Raw genomic sequence first — 19,606 nt, 5'->3', positions numbered from 1 at the left:
TGTATAAAAGCTGGCAGCACTGTTCTGTACAAAGAACAATGTTTGGCAGTTTGCTTCACTGCCTCTGCTGATTTTCTTTCCTGTTCACAGCAGAGAAACAAGAATAAGATTATACTTTAAACAACTTGTTCAGTGTTACACACTGAATCAAAGCTAGAAATAGAATTTTGACACTTTAAATTTGTTGTGTAATGCATTTGAACATATGGCATCTAGAATAAAACAGCTTTTAAAGGCACTCAGCAACCACAGTAATGGACGGATGGACAGATAGATAATCTGTGTGCTCCTGGTGTGATTTACTGCCTTGTAGGAGCCTGTGCTGTACAGAACTGAATGTGCAAATTCCTTAAGACCGTGCCTGACTGAACTCTAACCACCAGGGGCACACCTTTCAAACATAACTTCATTGGTTTTATTTCCATGGCAGCAGCTGTGAAAAGGTTATCCTGCTCAGATTAACTGCATCAGTATTTGTGATGAAATGTTTAATCATCAAATCCCTATCAGATACTATTCATATTTACTATATTTGAAAAAGATAGAAATGCAAATTTGTCTATGTTACTAGAGCATATAGCTCAAAAGCTGATTGGACTCTTCTGTGTTAATAAAATGCCTGACTTCAAAATAGTCTATGTTCCCTCAAAAGTCATCTATATGAAAAATTCTCATTACAGCTTATACATAAATCAAATCCTTGTGAAATTTCATTCAATTTCTGTCTGTACTTTGGATATGGATGCTATCTATTACTGACATAGTGAAAATGCAACTCTGACAGAGAAAACATTCTAAAAGGCAGGTACTTTTCTTTTTTCTCTTGCTCTGAGGTACATATTTCACCTTTATACATTTGATTATTTCAGACAAAGGCCCTGAGAAATTACCTCATAATTTGGTCTTATTGTATCATTTATTTTGATAACAGCAAGCCTTGTACAACCCGATATTGCTGCTTTGATGTTCATTTCATTTCTCCTTCTAAAAATAGTAAACAAATTTTATCCACATGAAACTGTATTGGAATAAAAATTGTTCCCACCACATTAATGTGGAGTAAGTACAAAAGAAGCTAATGCCTCATTCAGAATCAAATGCATAATCTGAGGATAATTTTAAAGATGTGATAATCAGTTAAGAAGCCATTCCCATCTATAGGTAGTATTTGGAATAAATTACAAAAATGCTTCTAGGATGAAGACAGGGGAGCAGGGAGCGGAGACTAACACAAATGAAAGGATTCAAAAAGACAAAATCAAAACTAAGAAGAGAAATAAAGCTCTGGATGGCACTGACACTAGGACAAGCAGCATAAAAATTATTTTGGTATGACAGGGATAAATGCAGTCAGCAGGGAATTCCTCTGATCACAGATGCGACACAGGGCTCTCAAATTACACAGAGGACGTGAACTGCTGTTCTCCAGGCATGTTGACTCAATCAGCTTTCTGCAAGCCTACATCACTGTTTTGGTCTCAGCTCCCACAACTCTTTACAGCTTTGTTTCCTTGATTTACATGTCTGTTTGTCTGTTCAGGCAATGTCTTCACAGATTTCGTTGCATGCAACCTCCAAAATTTTCCAGAAGGCTAGAGAAAGGTCTTAATGTATCTATGTTCTGAAGTTAAAATGAAAAATTTGTTTCTGCTGCACTTTGTTTTTTGCCAGGTTCAACCAAATTCTAAACATAAATTCCATGTTCATTCTTGTGGATATCTCTGTTTCAGCCTCATCGTCATTCAGTCTTTTCAACCAGAACTGGACAAGATCAAAAGACAATTTTTCTCTGAACAATTATTCCCTGAGGGAGTCAAGCACTTTGAAAGGGGTACCATCAACTCCCATCCATAAACTGCCAAACCCCTCACAGATTTGCAATTTGGATATGGCTGGTCTGGTTAGTAATAATATAAAGCCCAAAGAGCCAGCCCCCATGTAACCATCTGGAGACTGTGCCATCTGCAATTACAGGCATCTAGAGCATTTGGTTTTGCAGCCCGTGCCTGATTTTGAGTTTGACACAGGCAAACCACAGATTTCTATTTCCACATGCAGGAACCGAAATCCCTTTTGCTGCTCTCAGTCATCTCAGCACTGGAAAGAGGGCAGTTTGAACATTTACAAGAGATGATCACTGAGCAGTGTCACTTTGTGACTCCAGGGCCATTCAGAGTTGAGAATCCAGAGATCAGTTCGTCAGGAAATAGTTCTTGAGAAACTGTTCTGTCTATGTTCTCCTGTCTGCAGACCCTTCCCCCAGCAGTTCCCTCACAGAGTCCTTTTGTCAATCAAACCAGCAAAACCAGAGTTCCAGCAGTGATATTTCAAATCCTTTCTGCAGTGACACAAGGCTAATTGAGTACCACTTTCCCATGCTGGGAACACTTGACCACTAGAGGGGAAGGACGACCCAGGCAGGTCTCAGGGAAGAATCTGAGCAGTGCTGGTGGAAACCCTCCTGTGTATTCTCTACTAAGAAGAAAAGGCTGACTGCAATCTTTGGAGGGGTCTGTCCGGTGACTGTACAGTTCTGCCACACACCCACTGCCTTGCTGCTTAGGGGATAGTGAAAGGACCAATACAACAAAAATAATCCTCTTGCTAAGGATGCTGCTGGGCTGCAAGGGTGGTTTCTGAGCTTTCCCACCTTACAGATGTCTGACAATGTTCCTAAGAATTTCTTCTCTGACCATGTCTCCCTGGAGCCTCACGAAACTTAATTTCTCATGTTAATATTTTCCTTACCTACTAGATGGTACCCACAGTTGATAGGAAGCATTGGTTGTGCTTGGCAAAAGATTTACAGAAATATAAAGCTCCTAACTGAAATCCTTTCAACATGATTTCTTGTATCTATATATTAGCTCTAGAAGAAACTTTTCTAATACTAGTTCTTAAATTTAGTAGGTGATTGCTGTGCAGTGAGTGGTTCAGCTGGGTCACAAAATCTCCTCTGCAAATTTAACTTAGTAGGTCTTACTACTTTTTATGATCGTATAATCATCACTAGGCAATATAATTTTGGAAGAAAGTGAATAAAAAACCTTTCTCACTATCATTTAAAGCTCTGAAATACTTATTATCAGTATTACTCTGTATCTATTAAAATACTTATTGTCCTTGCTTTGAAGTTAGCAATAGGTAAGAAAATAGGTAATAAAATAGGTAATAAAAGGGTTGGAAAAAATAGGTAATAAGATTAAGATGTAATGAAGAAATTTAGTTTACTAAATTCCTTGAAAGGGGATCCTTTATCCCTGAATGGCACTGTTGATATGGGATCTGAGTTTCAGTTGCAAATTACTATCAGTAATTTCTTCATAAATCTTCACTGAAGATATAAGTTTTGGCTTCTACAACTAATTAATTCCTGTTAACAAATATTAATCTTTGTCTATGAGACTGCAAAAGGCAATGACAAACATCACTGCTATCGATCCCATCACCTGCTACTACCTTAATTCTACAGCTTTTTTATACCTGCCAATATCCTCTCTCTCAATACCCAGAGAGACAATTTCTTCAGTGAAAAATTCTGCTTCTTTAAGTGTTGCTTACATCTATAACCAATAATTGGTCAAGTCCATTAAATACACCTCTGTACACAACAGATTAAATCCATAAAACATTAAAGACAGCTCAGGAAAGTACTAAATAGAAGCAACAGTGGAAAATATTAATAGTATGATAGATAATTTTTTAAAAAACATATTCAAGCAGTTTATCTCTCAATATTGTCATTAACAGAAGATAGACTGTTCCCTCACCAAAGCAGGATTCGTTAAAGTTATGGAAATAAACAAAATCTTCACCAAATGCACATGAAGAAATGTCTCTGTAATGCACACAGGGACAGCTGACAATGCGTTTCCATTTTTATATCACTGTTCAAAATATAAAGAAAAAAGGAGATGCCATTTTGTCAGGTTACTGACAAAATCTGAAATATTGGACTAAAAAACCTGATTCTTTTGTGAAAAGATAGAGAAGGAATGTTGATAGAACCCAAAAATTTGCAGTAAGCAGCTTCCAATCTGGAATGAGTTGCTGCTGTACTATCAGGTGGGCATATAAAGAAAAATGAAGGTAATTGCTGAAATTTCAAGCAGAAACATCCAGTGTAAATTTGAAGATGGCATTTTCTTTCTTTTGGCAATCGGTTTGTGCTTATTTGACTGTTTAAATTTGAATTTCTGGTGCACATAATTAGAAATTATGTTTTAAATACTTGATGTGTACATATACTAAAAAATACCTATTGATAGAAAGCACCTTGTGCTTTTCCACACAAGTTCATTGACACAGCACCTCTACATTTTAGTCTCCCTCCTTTCTGTAATAAGAGGGCTATCACTGTCTTCACTGCTTGACAGCTGAAACAAGCACCTTGCTTTTAAATCAAGATTGTTTTTGCAAAGGTGGTTTTAAAGAGAGATTAATCAGCCATAAAGATGACAAGTCTTCATTCAGCTTTAGGAATGGATACAATCCTTATAGACAGAGACACTGAAATACAGCCTATGTATGAAATGAGTCAGCCCTGCTAAAAATATTTCTATCATCGAGGCATAGCAACGGTGCAACTCTTCCACAGACACTCTGGGAACTCTTCCTTGCAATCACACACTTTTGTTAATAGAAAAGTAAATGTATACAAGGGGAAGTAGTTATGTATACATGCCCAAACTTCTGTGTTGCATTGTATTTTATGTTTATTTCAACAGGCTCCTGAAAAGATCTGGGTGAGTGCGCTCTCTATTTTGAAAAAGGATTCTATTGAGCAGTCATTATATTACTGGCAAGAAATACTATCATAAATATCCCCATCATTTGTCTTCTTAAAGGCGGGTCGTTCTGAGATATAACTTGAGTTCTCCCACCTTGAAGCAGCAACACATTTCTTTTCTGCAGTGTGCCATATCCTTCAAAGAAAAAAGAACCCTACTTTCTTTTTTATTGGTTTTATTTTACTCCATGCTTCAGAGAAATAGTCTTCTGATAAAAACAGACTATTTTATATTTTCTAGGCAAACAATAATAGAAGAAACACATCCAATACCCTTGCTAAATGAAAAGTGGCTGGATTCCCACATTTCTAATGCTCCATTCACCAGAGAAAAAGTAGGTGGGTTTGAGAGCACAGATCTCAGACAATCATACACTGCAGGCTCACAAGCATTCCCAAGTATTATTATCCATGTAACTTCAGTGTTACAGCTGCAGTAGGGAGAAATGTGAACATTTTAGTCCTCTTTCTGCTCAGTAACTTCTAGTGATGATTACTTTCCCTATAGATCCTCAGTAGAGCACTTTCCCAGAGAGAGAGGAAGTCTGCCATAGGTATAAAACACCAGTGGGAAGAGGAACACGTCACTTGGGATGTGACAGTGGTGTGTGCCAATCATGCCATCATCAAAAGAGGAACTAAAATATCAGGGCATATGCTTTTTGATGCTTGGCCCTTGGCAGGGTTTCTCGACCTTGCCCATCTGACATGCTGTGGTTCCTCACACAGTATGTCCAACATCCACTTCAAATTCACTCAGACTTCCTACAGCGAAGCTGCTTCTGTAACTTCAGCTCCTGCCAGCCAACCACTCCCTGAGCTATCTGCTTTTCTTAGAAAGCACTCAACCCAATCATCTCAACCCAGGGACTGCTGGCCACCTGACCCAACAGCCAAGTTCATGCAGACCTCATCTCCAGCTTTAGCAGGGACCAGTTCACAAAAAGCATTTTTGCATCAGGTTTGACTCAGTCATGAGAGCATTAGAAGTTCATAGGAATCCTTCAAGTTTTTTTGACGCACTCTTCAGCTTTGGAATACAATCTTAACACAAGACATTTTGTCTTAAGACAAAATTTAACCCAATTTAGTTTCAGCACACTATGGCAATAAATCCCATTGGGTCCTTCACCAGCATCTATGCATTCTGGAATTCACATCCATTGCTGGGAAGAGCTCACTGGTCACTTGGTGCCCATGGAAAGCTTGGCAATTGGCAAGTTTCTGTTCCCCTTGTGGCATTTTGTCTCTTTGAATTGCTATAAAAGCTGTGAGTAGACACGAAATCTTCCTAGTCATGCTGTGATCTGTTTCTTATCATATGCCTGCCCAAATGAGCTTGAAGCCTAGCTCAGGAAAACATGAAGTTCTGGGAGCTTGAGATGATAAGCAATACAAAATAATTCTAAAAGTAAATTCTACCAAGAATACATACTTTGAGTTTTTTTGTATGTACACATGCATATAATTAGATGTGTGTGCATGGAAAAACTCTATGAATATAAACCACCTCAGGGCCTTTTAAATGAAAACAAACCTTTCACATGCCAACTTAATAAATAAGGGCACTAATTGCTCTTTTTCTACATCAAGCTGTTGAAATCTTAATAGGACTCTTGAAAGCACATTCAAACCAAATATTCTGACTAGCAGTGAAAACAAACAGCATATATCAAAATTTGTGTTGATGAACATGACACTCCCTCCCTTATGCCATCAATGATGCAAATCACTCCAGATCCATTTTATTAAAATAGTGACAGTCCACCTCTACTCTGGGGTATTAAAACCTCCTTCAGAATTAGGTAAAACAAAACCAAGCATCAGATCACACAGAGATAATCAGAGCAGCATGGACAAGTGATATTGTGTAGACATTCTAGGAGCTGCACAGAAGCAAGTTCATTAATATTTGACTCAGAAAAGGCACAGATGCATGATTTTCCTTTGAAACCGTATTTGCTATATTTCTGTAACAGTTACAAAAATATCCCTGTGAATTGATAGTCACTGTGATATAACTAAAAACTAGGGGTAAGTGCTCCTTTGAGACATGCACATGGCCTCTCCCTCCCCTGTGTGTTTGGAGCACTCACTGCTGCTGTCAGCAGAACTCCCACCTTTACCTCAAAGCTCCCTCCTCTCATCAGGGAAATGTGTGCAAGAAATGGAGGAGGCTGATAGCATATATTATCCTTCTCATTTTCTATCTCTTTAATGTTAAATCAGGAAAGATAATAACAGGGGGATGTTTAAACAGAGTTGGTTGCTAATGACCTTGAGCTGCTCTGTTCTGCAGTGAATTGGGTCTAAAGCATCCTCAAGGTTTGTGAAGCACTTTTGCAGCCAAAGGGACTAAGAGGTGAGTCCCCAGGTCCCTGCATCCCGAGCACCTTCCAGAAGTGACTTGGTGTCCTGTGACCTGTGCTTGGCAGCTCATGAGCAGAGGGGAGAGCACACAGCACAACTGCAACTTGAATGTTGAGTGCTACATTTATAAACATTCTTTCAGATGAAGCTGCAATTATTATTATAGCACTATCATCCAGAAAGGTAACAGGAATTCAAGGCCACCAGATGCCAATAGCTAACAGTTCAGCCAAACACAAAGGAAAAAAATGCTTACAAAGTGGTAGATAAACTTACAGGATATTTGTACATTTTTGCCTCAAAGATGTATTTAGTTGCAAAAATAAATATATGCATTATCTTGGTAGTAAGGGACATTAAAGAAGACAAAATCACTGCTTGTGTCAGGACTAAGTATTAAGTGTGAGGCAGAAGAATAAGTTGAGAATACAGCTTTATCCTACTGGCATAACTTTTTATTCCCTTGATTCATGCTGTCTTATATTCCTTATTTTAGAAAAGGTAGTACGTCCAAACCTTGAGAAAGGATGTGATCTTCACAGGGACTTTGTTGCAAGTCTTGTGTACAGTTTACAACTGCGTTCTGCAAAATGGGATGCTATTGAGTCTTTGATTTAACGAAAACTTAGGAAGTCAATTCAATTCACTGCAGGGGCTGCTTTGTTCTTTCATTATGATTCCTTTTTAATGAGAAAGACGATTGCAAGGATAAACTCTATTCCTCAGAATTTTTACACTAATTACATACAAAGCACCGTTCTGGCAGAGCAGGACTTATCTCCTTCAGGCAATACAGTTATCATCTTGTAACCACACTTCAGATCTCCCACATGAATGCTGGAGCTACGTGTGCTGAATGTGGATCCTGCTACCCTGGCTAGCTGTTTGGCCTGATGAATGTTTAAATATTCCATAAATCACAGGGAAATACTGATACTGCATGAAGTGGCAGAGACAACCCTTGCATTCTGCTTACAGCTGTAGGATCAAGGGTGCACTATTTTATCAGAACCATTAACTTTCCTCATTGAAGTGGGAAGGGATGGTTGGTTTTGCAAACAGCACTTGAGAAGTTTATGTATTAACAAGAGCCAGACCCATATACTACCTCTACAAAGGACAGTTATCCCTTAATTCTACCAAAAAATCAAGTCTTTGTGATTCAGCTCACATCCTTATGAGACAATTTATTATTTGACATACTGTGAGGCAATCTGTGCTACATAGGGAGCTTCATCACCCTCAAATAAAATTACTGAGAACAACATTCACCCCTCTGCAATAACCTGATACTGTGGTGTAAATTTCAAAGCTCAATCTGTGCTCATGGTCATGGTATCTCACCACTTGCAAGGCTGTGCCATACAATATCTTGCTTTCTACCTGCTCAAAAGCCTTGATTCTTTCACCTGCAACATCTGTACTCCTACCTGAGCCTGTGGTACAAAACACATGTAATGGCACCTGCAGAGATGGAGACAAAAATCAAGCAGCAAGATGCATGAGGGGTAGGTACAAACTGCATTTTCTCAGAGCTTCCCTGAGCCTGCCCACTCATCCTTCTAGTGATGAGGTTTATCTTCTCAAACAGGAACTCACAGACTTGTGCTCAGATTGGCACTGCCTTCGAAGGACTGGCAGGGCTCCTGGAAAAGTAAGCAAGGAGGGAGCTTTCCAGGCTCAGCAACAAAATCTAAATCCTTATCCAAACATAAATGCTTGCAAATATATGTTGCAGATTTGCCTCTCAGACTTAGATGCTGGCATCACTAAGAAAAGCATGACAGGATGAAATGCCACATTGCGATGATTTTTTGATTCTGCTAAATTCCACTAGCTACCTGTGATTTTGCAGCTGTGAGCTGAGTAACTGCAATGTTTCCCACTTTATTGCATCTGTGGTTTCTATTTATGGACTTACTGGCATGAAATGGCCACAGCTGGCTAAATGCTCCTAAAATGAATGTACATTTACCTCCAGGGTAAAACTGCCTTTTTCTCAAGTAGTATACTCAGCATAGACATTGCCTCACAGCAATGATGCAGCATCTTGATGCAAACATGGTTCATCACCCAGGACTTTGGCCAGCCTAAAGCTCAGCATCCCTTTCACGCTCACTGCACTCAGTGCCTGTAAGGTTTGCTCTCATAAAATATGCACCAGTCTTTGAACCACGGTGCAAATCTGAATGCTGTGTCTGGAAGGTACTGGCTGAGGGCATAAACTTGGCAGCCAGAAAGATGACCAGGTCTGAGCTTCCTGAAATGAGAGTGGTCTGAACTGCCTGATTTGAATCTTCCAGGACTTTTTTACAAGTAGAGGTACCCCTAGTGCGACTTTAGAACAAATTCATTCTGTGTATGGACAAGACCTCCCATTCCCTCATTTAGGTCACGAGAATGGTTAGAGAAATCCCTTTTTTTTCCCTGTGCTCTTGTCTGCATCAAGAGGCACAGGAAAAATGAGGTGTTCCTCTCCTTTCACACAATGCCCTCTCACAGCTTTTGTCTCTGATGGCACAAAGGATACTTCCTTGAACACCAAAGCTATTTTGAAAGCAACCTAGTAACAAGAGGTCTCTCAGGGTTGAATGAGCTGATTCAGGGATCAAGGGATACTACTACAGAGAATGCTACAGCACGGATGCTTGATTAGGCTGGGCCTTTATTGCTTTGGGGTTATCATGATTGTATTAGTGATTGCATCATTAAACCAGGACATACCGTGCTCATGCTTAACTGCTGCCACCTCCTTCCTAGAGGAACAGTGCTTTTCAATTTTCAGCTTGTATGTGCTATGGGATGATTTATTCCAATGATACCATGGAGGAGCATATAATGTGCTACTTTGGCTTGGATTAAAAAAAGGAAAGATATTTTGTAACACATTATGCATGCTGTGGGTTTGGACAGCAGATGCCTTACCTAACAATCAGGAGCACCTTACTCAGAGAAATAACTCTAGAAAGAAAAAGCTGAGGGGCTTTTTGAGCTTTTACCTGCCATTTTATTTGCCCTATCTTTGGGGTCAGGATTCCTCTCTGTAAGTGTTTATTTGTACCTTGTTAAACAGCTGGCAAAGCAAAGCACACGTGATGGAAATGAAAACTGACTAAGCTCTGAGATGCCTGGTCCTTTGTGTGGGTGGAAAGGAGCAGCAGGGCCAAAGCAGAAAGCATTTGTTTGCTGGTCAGTGTAACAAGAACAGCTGAAAGTAAAAAAAACTCCTAAGGATTGAAAAATGCCATCCAACATCTCTGTTAGGAATAGCCAAACAAATCAGAACAAAAGACAGAGGTCAAGTCTATTGGTTTTAACCCTGTCTTTGTATCCCCAACATGGCCTACCTTTTTTTTCTTTTTTTTCTTTTTACCCTGCCTTTCCAGCTATGTGGAATAGTCATACTATGTGCTGAAATTGCATCTGTTTTAGTATTATGGCTAAGAATGCAAGACGATTTCACTGGACTGGGAAGGAAAATTCTATGTTTAGAGCAACTATCATTAAGAAAAAAATCCCAAGATTCTGTATGAAAACTTTACATACCTGAAAAGTTTGACGCCTCACTGAATTGTTATCACCTACTGAGTAAAATAATGAAGGCTCATTCAGCAGCAGCAGTCAACATTTTATAGAAGGAAATTTTAAAAACTCAATTGGAAGTAGAATGAAAATTCAAACACAATTATTATGTAAATAGAATTGAACACAAAACTGGCTCTAGTCACACTGGTTTTTTTTCAGCTAGCTTGCTGTGGTGTCCATGATATGATAGGCAAATCCCAAATACATAACGTATCATAATCCTTGCTCCTCTGAGCATGCTATCCAAAACTGAAAATTGCACATTACAAAAAAAGATCTCTGCAATTTGAAGTGTCTGTAAATAGGCAGCATTCTAGTTTCATTTCTCCTAAAGTACAGAATTCCCTCTGAATATGAAAAGGGCTCTTCAAATCCCAAACAAAGGGACTATTTGGCTGACTATTTTCATAATAAACATATCCCACACGGTTTGGCATCCCTAATTAGAAGCCCAGAGTAATTAGGAGAAAGTACATTGCAGACAGCAATGCTCAACACAGCAGGGAGATTGTGCAGCACTGCTATAGGAATACCAAAGACCTGAAGGTCATTATTTTTCACTGGTTCCAAGCCACATTTGCTGCTGTGCTTCATTTTTACAACCCAGAATGATCATGGCCCCTTGCACTGGGAGGGCTGTGAGAATCAGAGAATCAGAGAATGGTTTGGGTTGGAAAAGACCTTGAAGACCATCCAGACACCCCTGCCATGAGCAAGGACACCTTCCACTAGACCAGGTTGCTCAGATCCCCATCCAGCCTAGCCTGGAACACTTCCAGGGATGGGGCATCTAAACCTATTTTCAGTTTAAAGCCATTTCCCCCTGTCCTGTCCTTACAAACCTTTGTCAAACGGAAGAGATGGGCCAGCTGGACTTGCCCTTCCCTGTGGTTCAAGGGCAATGTCACATCTTCTTGCAATGTCTGCCACGTGTTTGCAAGCCAGAGCGTGGGCTGAGTTGTTGCCTTGAGAATCCAAGGACCCCTTCTATCACAGGTAGATAGAGCAATAAAGCTACTTGGCTGCAGCTTTGAACATTTTATTTGACTGGAGGGATACCAAGCTCTTTGTTTTACAGCAGTAGCATGAGCATGCTTAGGAAACTGTACAGTGATGAAATGAATCTTTTCTAATCAAAATCACTCCCTGTCATCCTCAGTGACGAGGAAATTCTGACAGGATCAATGCCTTTCCAGAAGACATTTCACTTCAATGGTACAACATATATTGTCCAAAGTACATGATATCTAATATAGTTTGATCAGCTTAAATAATATACTTTGTTTGTTTCCCAGAAAAACAAGATTGTTCTTACTGGCAATCGACAAAAAAAGGTGTTGGTTTAAAAGAAATTCTGTTATGTCTACCTAAGTTAAGTGCATAATACTAGCTTTGTATTAATATACCTTTACTAGTGGAATGGAATTAAGCAAAAAGAGACTTTTACCCTTTCTATCATTAAATAAATAGCTGACAAGCACTGCAGTGAAAAAAAGCAACTCCTTTATGGTGCTCTATCTTCCTTCAATTAGCCAGTTTTGGTCAACTTTGGTGAAGTAGGAGTGATGCTGGGAGGGGTGTAGTATTGCATTTTATTTAAATGTTATGCTCTGTCTCACCCCTCCAAAATGTATGGTATATTCCAAGCCTGTGGTCCTGCCCTGAACCATCATGTATCTGTAATCCCATTGGCCCCAGTCAGATTCCGTGCCCATTTTCAATCCCCTCTTCAACCATGCGAGCGAGATCAGTCGCCTTCTTAGCCTTTCCCCTCTCTTATCCTTTCTTCCCTCTTAGCCCTTCTCCTCCCCTCTTGCCCCTTCCATCCCCTAGGCTCTCCCTCTCCCCCTCCTTCCCCCTCCCCCCTTACAAACCTTTGTCAAACGGAAGAGATGGGCCAGCTGGACTTGCCCTTCCCTGTGGTTCAAGGGCAATGTCACATCTTCTTGCAATGTCTGCCACGTGTTTGCAAGCCAGAGCGTGGGCTGAGTTGTTGCCTTGAGAATCCAAGGACCCCTTCTATCACAGGTAGATAGAGCAATAAAGCTACTTGGCTGCAGCTTTGAACATTTTATTTGACTGGAGGGATACCAAGCTCTTTGTTTTACAGCAGTAGCATGAGCATGCTTAGGAAACTGTACAGTGATGAAATGAATCTTTTCTAATCAAAATCACTCCCTGTCATCCTCAGTGACGAGGAAATTCTGACAGGATCAATGCCTTTCCAGAAGACATTTCACTTCAATGGTACAACATATATTGTCCAAAGTACATGATATCTAATATAGTTTGATCAGCTTAAATAATATACTTTGTTTGTTTCCCAGAAAAACAAGATTGTTCTTACTGGCAATCGACAAAAAAAGGTGTTGGTTTAAAAGAAATTCTGTTATGTCTACCTAAGTTAAGTGCATAATACTAGCTTTGTATTAATATACCTTTACTAGTGGAATGGAATTAAGCAAAAAGAGACTTTTACCCTTTCTATCATTAAATAAATAGCTGACAAGCACTGCAGTGAAAAAAAGCAACTCCTTTATGGTGCTCTATCTTCCTTCAATTAGCCAGTTTTGGTCAACTTTGGTGAAGTAGGAGTGATGCTGGGAGGGGTGTAGTATTGCATTTTATTTAAATGTTATGCTCTGTCTCACCCCTCCAAAATGTATGGTATATTCCAAGCCTGTGGTCCTGCCCTGAACCATCATGTATCTGTAATCCCATTGGCCCCAGTCAGATTCCGTGCCCATTTTCAATCCCCTCTTCAACCATGCGAGCGAGATCAGTCGCCTTCTTAGCCTTTCCCCTCTCTTATCCTTTCTTCCCTCTTAGCCCTTCTCCTCCCCTCTTGCCCCTTCCATCCCCTAGGCTCTCCCTCTCCCCCTCCTTCCCCCTCCCCCTTCTCCCTCAGTAACCATGCTGTTCCCGGGGGTGGGACCCCCAATAAACTCTAATTTAATCAGCACCCTCAGAAACCTCCTTGCCTGCCCGCTGCTGCCAGCCAACTCACAGCCCAGGGGGCCCTCCAGGGACATCCCAGGGTGCCCCCCACCCCCAAAACGAACTGCAGCAGAGGGGTGCCATTATCTAAATGGAAATACATACTTGGATAGCAGACACATCAGGAAATTGATGATATGGCTGAGATACTAATGGCATAAACCATCCTGAGATAGAAATGCTTAAAAAAATTATATGCCACTAAGAGGTCTGCAATCTTACCACTCTCAGAGAACTCTCTGGCTTACTCAGGGGCACAGATCACCTTTAATTATATGTCAAATCTAAGACATTACAGTTACTGTAGGGAAAACTCTATTTCTATTGACAGATGATATAACCTCATCACTTGGCCTAGAAGCAGAATTCATCCAGACATACAGAAATTCATAAAAAATGTTTCTGAACAAGCAAATTTTTGCCATCCCTTAGTATTGGTGGGCTGAAAATACTCAGTAACTTGTTGCACTAAAATGCAAGGAACAGCTTGCAATGCGGAGCCCTACTGACACAGAATCTGGCCCTCAAGGCTTTATGGTTCCCGTCTGTTCAGAAGACACTTCCATTGCTCCCTCATTTCTTGTTTTCCAGAATAACAAAAAAATAGCAGTTTCGGGGTTTTTTTTCTGTTTTTAATGATGTCTAGTAGATGTGTTGTTTTCATTTGTAGCATATGTGACGTGGCTTTTAGAAGTAATTTATTTTTGGTGGCAAGCTGCTGATGCTTGCTCCCATGTTGGCTGTAAGCAATTAACACCTTCTGGTCCACTATGGACAATTTCCCACTTATTGCTTTTTAAGGTGTTAAAACTAATCTCCACCAGCTCTATCTCTCATAGCTCCATTTCACCTCATTTGAGGCTTTTCTCACTGATAGCCAAGGTTTTTCTGTTCCTCCACTAATAATGACCCAGAGGATACAGGCAAGTATCCCTACATGTTTTTGTTAAGCACAGCCCTCTGCTAATGAGGAGACTGAGGTGAGATAATATGTGTTAAAACCTTCTCAGAGGTGTTACCATGGACAAACACAAGTTTTGGCTGTGAAAACAACAGGCGTGAAAAGAAGCTACCTCAAGAGAAGGAACTGAGGATGACCTCGTTACCTGTTAAATGTTTGGCAGATTTATTTTCCATCACAAAAATCCAAGTTCAGACAAATTCTTCCACTTTTTCATGATCTGTGCCTGAGTGGTATCCATGTTTTAAGGCCCATATGAAAATCTCACAAGAACTGATCTCCTTCAATGCTTTTATCACTTTTTATTTCTGGTCATGAGAACAAAGTTGCAATGATGATGAAAAGCCTTACTTACATGGACTTCACTGCTTAAAACTATTTAGTCTACTTTTACTCCTTGAAACTTTCTTTTTTAGGGATTTAGTTTTGTTTTTTGGGTTTTGTTTTGTTGGGGTTTTGTTTGTTTTTGTTGGTTTTTTTTTTTTTTTTTTTTTTTTAACATGGAAATGAAGCTTTAAAAATTCAGAGATTCTGAAACCTACAGGACTGTGCCTCTCCACTATGTGATGATATGCTGATTCATTGCAAGGTGACAATCCTAATCTATGTATCCATTAGAGCGAGCACTGTGGTAAAATTATTTTGGAAAACAATCTCAACTCAATATAAAAATGTAGTGGACGCTGCTGATCCTGGGCTAACTTTAGCTGCTGGAAGCTGAGCACTCACTGCAGAAGGCTTCAGTCAGAAAAGCTCAGGAGCTTTAATCATCTGTTAATGATGATTTTCAGACACCAGTGCAAATTCTACCTTTTCATTTTCACTCAGGGAGTATATAAGAACAGTGAGGGACAGCTAAGTCAAAGGGCACCCAGAGTAAATCAAAATTTGGAAGAAGCCTCTAAAGAAAGAGGAACTTTTTATGTCTTGAGGAAATTGTAGCTTTCAGTCCTAGAGTAAATTCAGGGGTTTTTTGGCTACCTCAGGTGACATCTCCTTAAACAGTACATTTCTGCAAAAATCCCAAGGATTAATAAAGCAAGGAAAGAAAAAGACAAAGGGATGTAATTATTTTTACTACAAATCAATTATGATAGTTTGATTTCTGAAGGAGAAAGAGAATGATTTAAAAATTTTTCAGTCTTTCATAAAGAACCATACTTGAAAAAAAAGTTTTTTGATGATGTCAGCACTCAGAACAGAACCATCATTAATATTATTATGTGATTTCCATCTTTTAATGAAGCCGAATGATTAGAGCCGCTAGAGAAACTGCCTTAATGGAACAAACAAAGATAATGGATTTGAATAAATACACAAGCAAAAAGACAATGTCAGGCTCAGTCAGCTGGCAACATTAAATGCCAAGTAAATAAATAGGCTGTGTAGTGCTGTACTGTCCAGCAGGAAAGTTATGCTGAATGCCTGGATCACTGCTTTCATAGCTTCTGTAGCAAATTTTATTTTGGATTTTTTTTTTTTTTGATGAAACCATATTTTTAGGGTTTTTTTGACAGCTCTTTTTCCAGACAATTCCATTGGTACCCTTTACATGTGCTCTAGTTGTTTGTATGGTCTGTAATCAACCACAGGCTTTTTCAAACACCTTCCCCAGCTCTCTTCACTTGTCCAGAAAACATTTTCCACATATTCCGAACACTTTATCATTTAGCTCCCAAATCTATCATATTGGCACAACAGGTATTTCTGACAAACTCCCTTTAGTCCACCACTATATTTTTAAACAGAGTCAGAAAATTACTTATAAAGTACCTTTTAAATACATATTTATATATGAGTAAAGCAGAGTGCTTGATAGAATTTTTTAGATGGCAATATACACCAGGCATCAAACATTATTCCAAATTAGCCTCTGTAATGCACAGCAGAATGCAGTATCTATAGGGGTATACCCTCTCACAAGCATTTTCAAAAAAGTAAAATCTATTTAAGAGTCCATATAGGGATTTGCCTTCCACAGTATCTAAATCAGTCCAGAGAAGGACATTTCTGGGACAGAACTTGTGAACATCTAGGCAGTCCTATACTCAGAATAATTATTTTTAAACACAGTTCTCCAGAAAGCTACTACTAATAACACATTTTAAATCTTTGGCAGAGCAAAGTATGTGGTGATATTTCCCCCTACACAAACTGAAATACCAAGACAGTGAAACAGTGAAACAGTGCCTGAGCAATCTCTCCTTATATAAGAGTCAACATTTCCTTTGCACATTGGCTTTTATCACCTCTGCAAAATGCCAGTGGGGACCAATGTTTATAAAACTTATGCTGTAATATGCTTAAGTGCTTTGTGCTGGAGTACAGAAGTATTTTTTTGCCTGTTCATTTTTTGCATAGAAATTAAGTCCTTGCTGCTTTGGAACTCTTTTAGCATTGTATTACAAGATTGTACTATGAGTGAAGAACTTAAGCTTCAGGGTTGTTCCCAAAACATTAAAAGATCAAAGAATGATCCAAAAATCATTGCTTCTGTAAGAAAACATGAGCTTTTCAGTATGCTGATAAATGTACCACAGCCTAATACATTTTGTAGTTGTTATCCTCCACAGAGCCCTACCCTCTTTATGTCAGGAGAACACATTATATTTTTTCTCTTTTATTTAGCTTCTAATCTACGTGTTCTGTGAAGGTGAATAAAGAAAATTATTACAAAAAAGACGAGTGGCTGAGAAATGTACTTAAATGCTTTCACTACCCACACCTCATCTAGAAACAAAATCTCAAAGAAGGGAAGGGATGTGCAGGAAAGGCACAACACCCCATAATATATATAGACTGTCAAAGAGAGCATCATTAGATAAACAGTACCAAAGCATACTGTAATGAATTTCTCATTTTGGAGGTCAGACCTGTTAAACAGGCCCCATGGCTAAGCAGTGATGGGCCATGGAGCTGCTCTGCCCAAACCTACCCCAGAGAGAGAGCACCCTGAAATCTCTCCCTTCATCACCTACTTCCCAACAGCTAAAAGTTGGCTGCTATTTCTTTCTGTCTAGTAAGTAAACTACTCAATTGCCATGATCAGCATCTAGAACTAGCAAGCTCCTCTTTGCTTGCATCTGAGCTCTCCTTAGTCTACATAAGATGTAAAGCATACTAGTATTTCCCAGCAATGCAAGAACAATCAGAATTCAAAAGTACTGATGTTTATTTTAACTTTTAGGTAACACCCCAGTCCTTGAGATCAAATGATTTGTTCCTTGCTAATGAAGATTTGTTGGTGTTTCTTTCAGTTCATCCAATACGTATTTCTAGGTAATGCAAATATGGAACAAATGTTAGTGGGATATGTTTCTAAATCATATTGCTAGTTGTTGTTCTGCAAAAGCCTTTATCCCCACTGCTTTCTATAAACAGTTTCAGAGAGACACTCACCTTGTCTGACGGCTAGTGTTGTCGTGTAGACCAAGAACAGAAGGATATAATTGAGGAAGCTCTGAAAAACGGGTGTGTTGGCATGGAAGTCTTCTGACAGATACTTGCTTGTGAGACCAATGCCACAGATAAGGAGGGAGAGTACCTGGCCAAGTGCCACAGACAGCAAGAGATCCCTGAAAGGAATGAGAATAACAGACATAAAACACTCAGCCTCCTCACTAAGGAGGAAATGCTCATCCTCCTCCAGGAATCATGTTCATTCTGGGCATTTCTGGGACATGGAACAAACATGATGCTTCAGTCAATGAGGGAACCTGCTGGGTATAGCCAACATAGCATTTCCATTATTCCTGCTCTTATGAGCATAAATATTGTGCCAATATAGTAGCTTTTATTCACATGTTAAACAACACCAGATGGCATGTCCCTACAATTTAATTTTGCATTTCACATTTCACAAAGGATAAATGATAGTTTAAATCAACCAAAACACAGTACTGCTTCCTTTGAGCATCCTCCTTCACAGAAAGACCCAGGGTTATCATTCAGACACAGTGGGGAACACAGTTCTTTCAGGACTTAGCAGCCAAAGAGAAAAAGAAGATAAAGGATCATGTTTCATCATCAAGATGAATATACATTTCATCATATAAACTATTCTTTCCATCTACTATGCAAATATATTTATATTTTTTCCATCTTTCCGACTGCTTACTTTATCTTCTGCTTGATGGGAACAGGAGAGTCTAATTTTCCCCTTCCTGTCTCCTTTTGGTTTGTTAAGATACATACTTTCTGGTTAGGCTTTTTGTTTTAATCTGTTTTTCTTATTTTTCATCTCCAGTATCTTCTACATTCTCCTATTACAACCCCATTCTCTTTCCCCACAGGTCTGAAATAGTTTGTTCTTTTGTGCATGTTCTCTGTCTTCCTATAATCTTCTCTTTACTGCAGAAACTGCTACATCTGAAAGACTTTTTCCCTCCAAATACCTCCATCTCTTTTACTCTTCTTGTAGAATTTATTATCTAATCACGCAGCCCAGCGGAGTCCAAACAATCCTCCTTTTCCAAATTTTGTCACAGGATATCCTATGCCCACAACACAGGAATATCTGTATTTTTTTAATTACCTTTAAGAGCTTCCCCAGGTCCCTCCTGTGTCAATACTCTCATGCTGACCAGGCTTGCTCTACAGCTACAGCTTCCCATGCAGAAGAATGAAATGTAAAGAAGTGCTGCTCTGGTAGAGAAGCAAGCAAAAACAATGCCAGAGAGAGCAAAAGGGCATCCAAAGGGGACATCTAGTCTGAGCCTTGCCCACTGCTACTGTTGCTGTCACCAGCCCCCAGAAAAGAGGAGCTGAGCTCCCTGGGGGAAGACATGAAGGAGAGGAGTATGCTCTGTAATGTCTCATTTGAGCTTGGAATGAGGAAAGGGAAATAGGCAATCCTAAGGGAGTAGAGGAAGGAGGGCAGCACCCTGCTCAGCTATAACACTATT

The 19,606-nt window shown here is 39.5% G+C and overlaps 1 protein-coding gene across 1 annotated transcript in view; it reads right to left on the bottom strand.

Moving 5' to 3' along the window:
* SLC35F1 (solute carrier family 35 member F1) overlaps nt 1-19,606 on the bottom strand; it is a 230,176-nt gene that overhangs the window by 78,972 nt on the left and 131,598 nt on the right. The window contains exon 2 of the mRNA XM_041469895.1: nt 18,102-18,277. Within this exon, the coding sequence (XP_041325829.1) occupies nt 18,102-18,277 (176 nt within the window). The remainder of the gene's footprint in view (nt 1-18,101; nt 18,278-19,606) is intronic.

Source organism: Pyrgilauda ruficollis, unplaced genomic scaffold (genome assembly GCF_017590135.1).
Source record: "Pyrgilauda ruficollis isolate IOZ18807 unplaced genomic scaffold, ASM1759013v1 scaffold24, whole genome shotgun sequence".
In the NCBI taxonomy this organism is placed as follows: Eukaryota; Metazoa; Chordata; class Aves; order Passeriformes; family Passeridae; genus Pyrgilauda; species Pyrgilauda ruficollis.
Note: the sequence above shows the minus strand (reverse complement) of the source record. Positions and strands in the feature narration are given on the sequence as shown.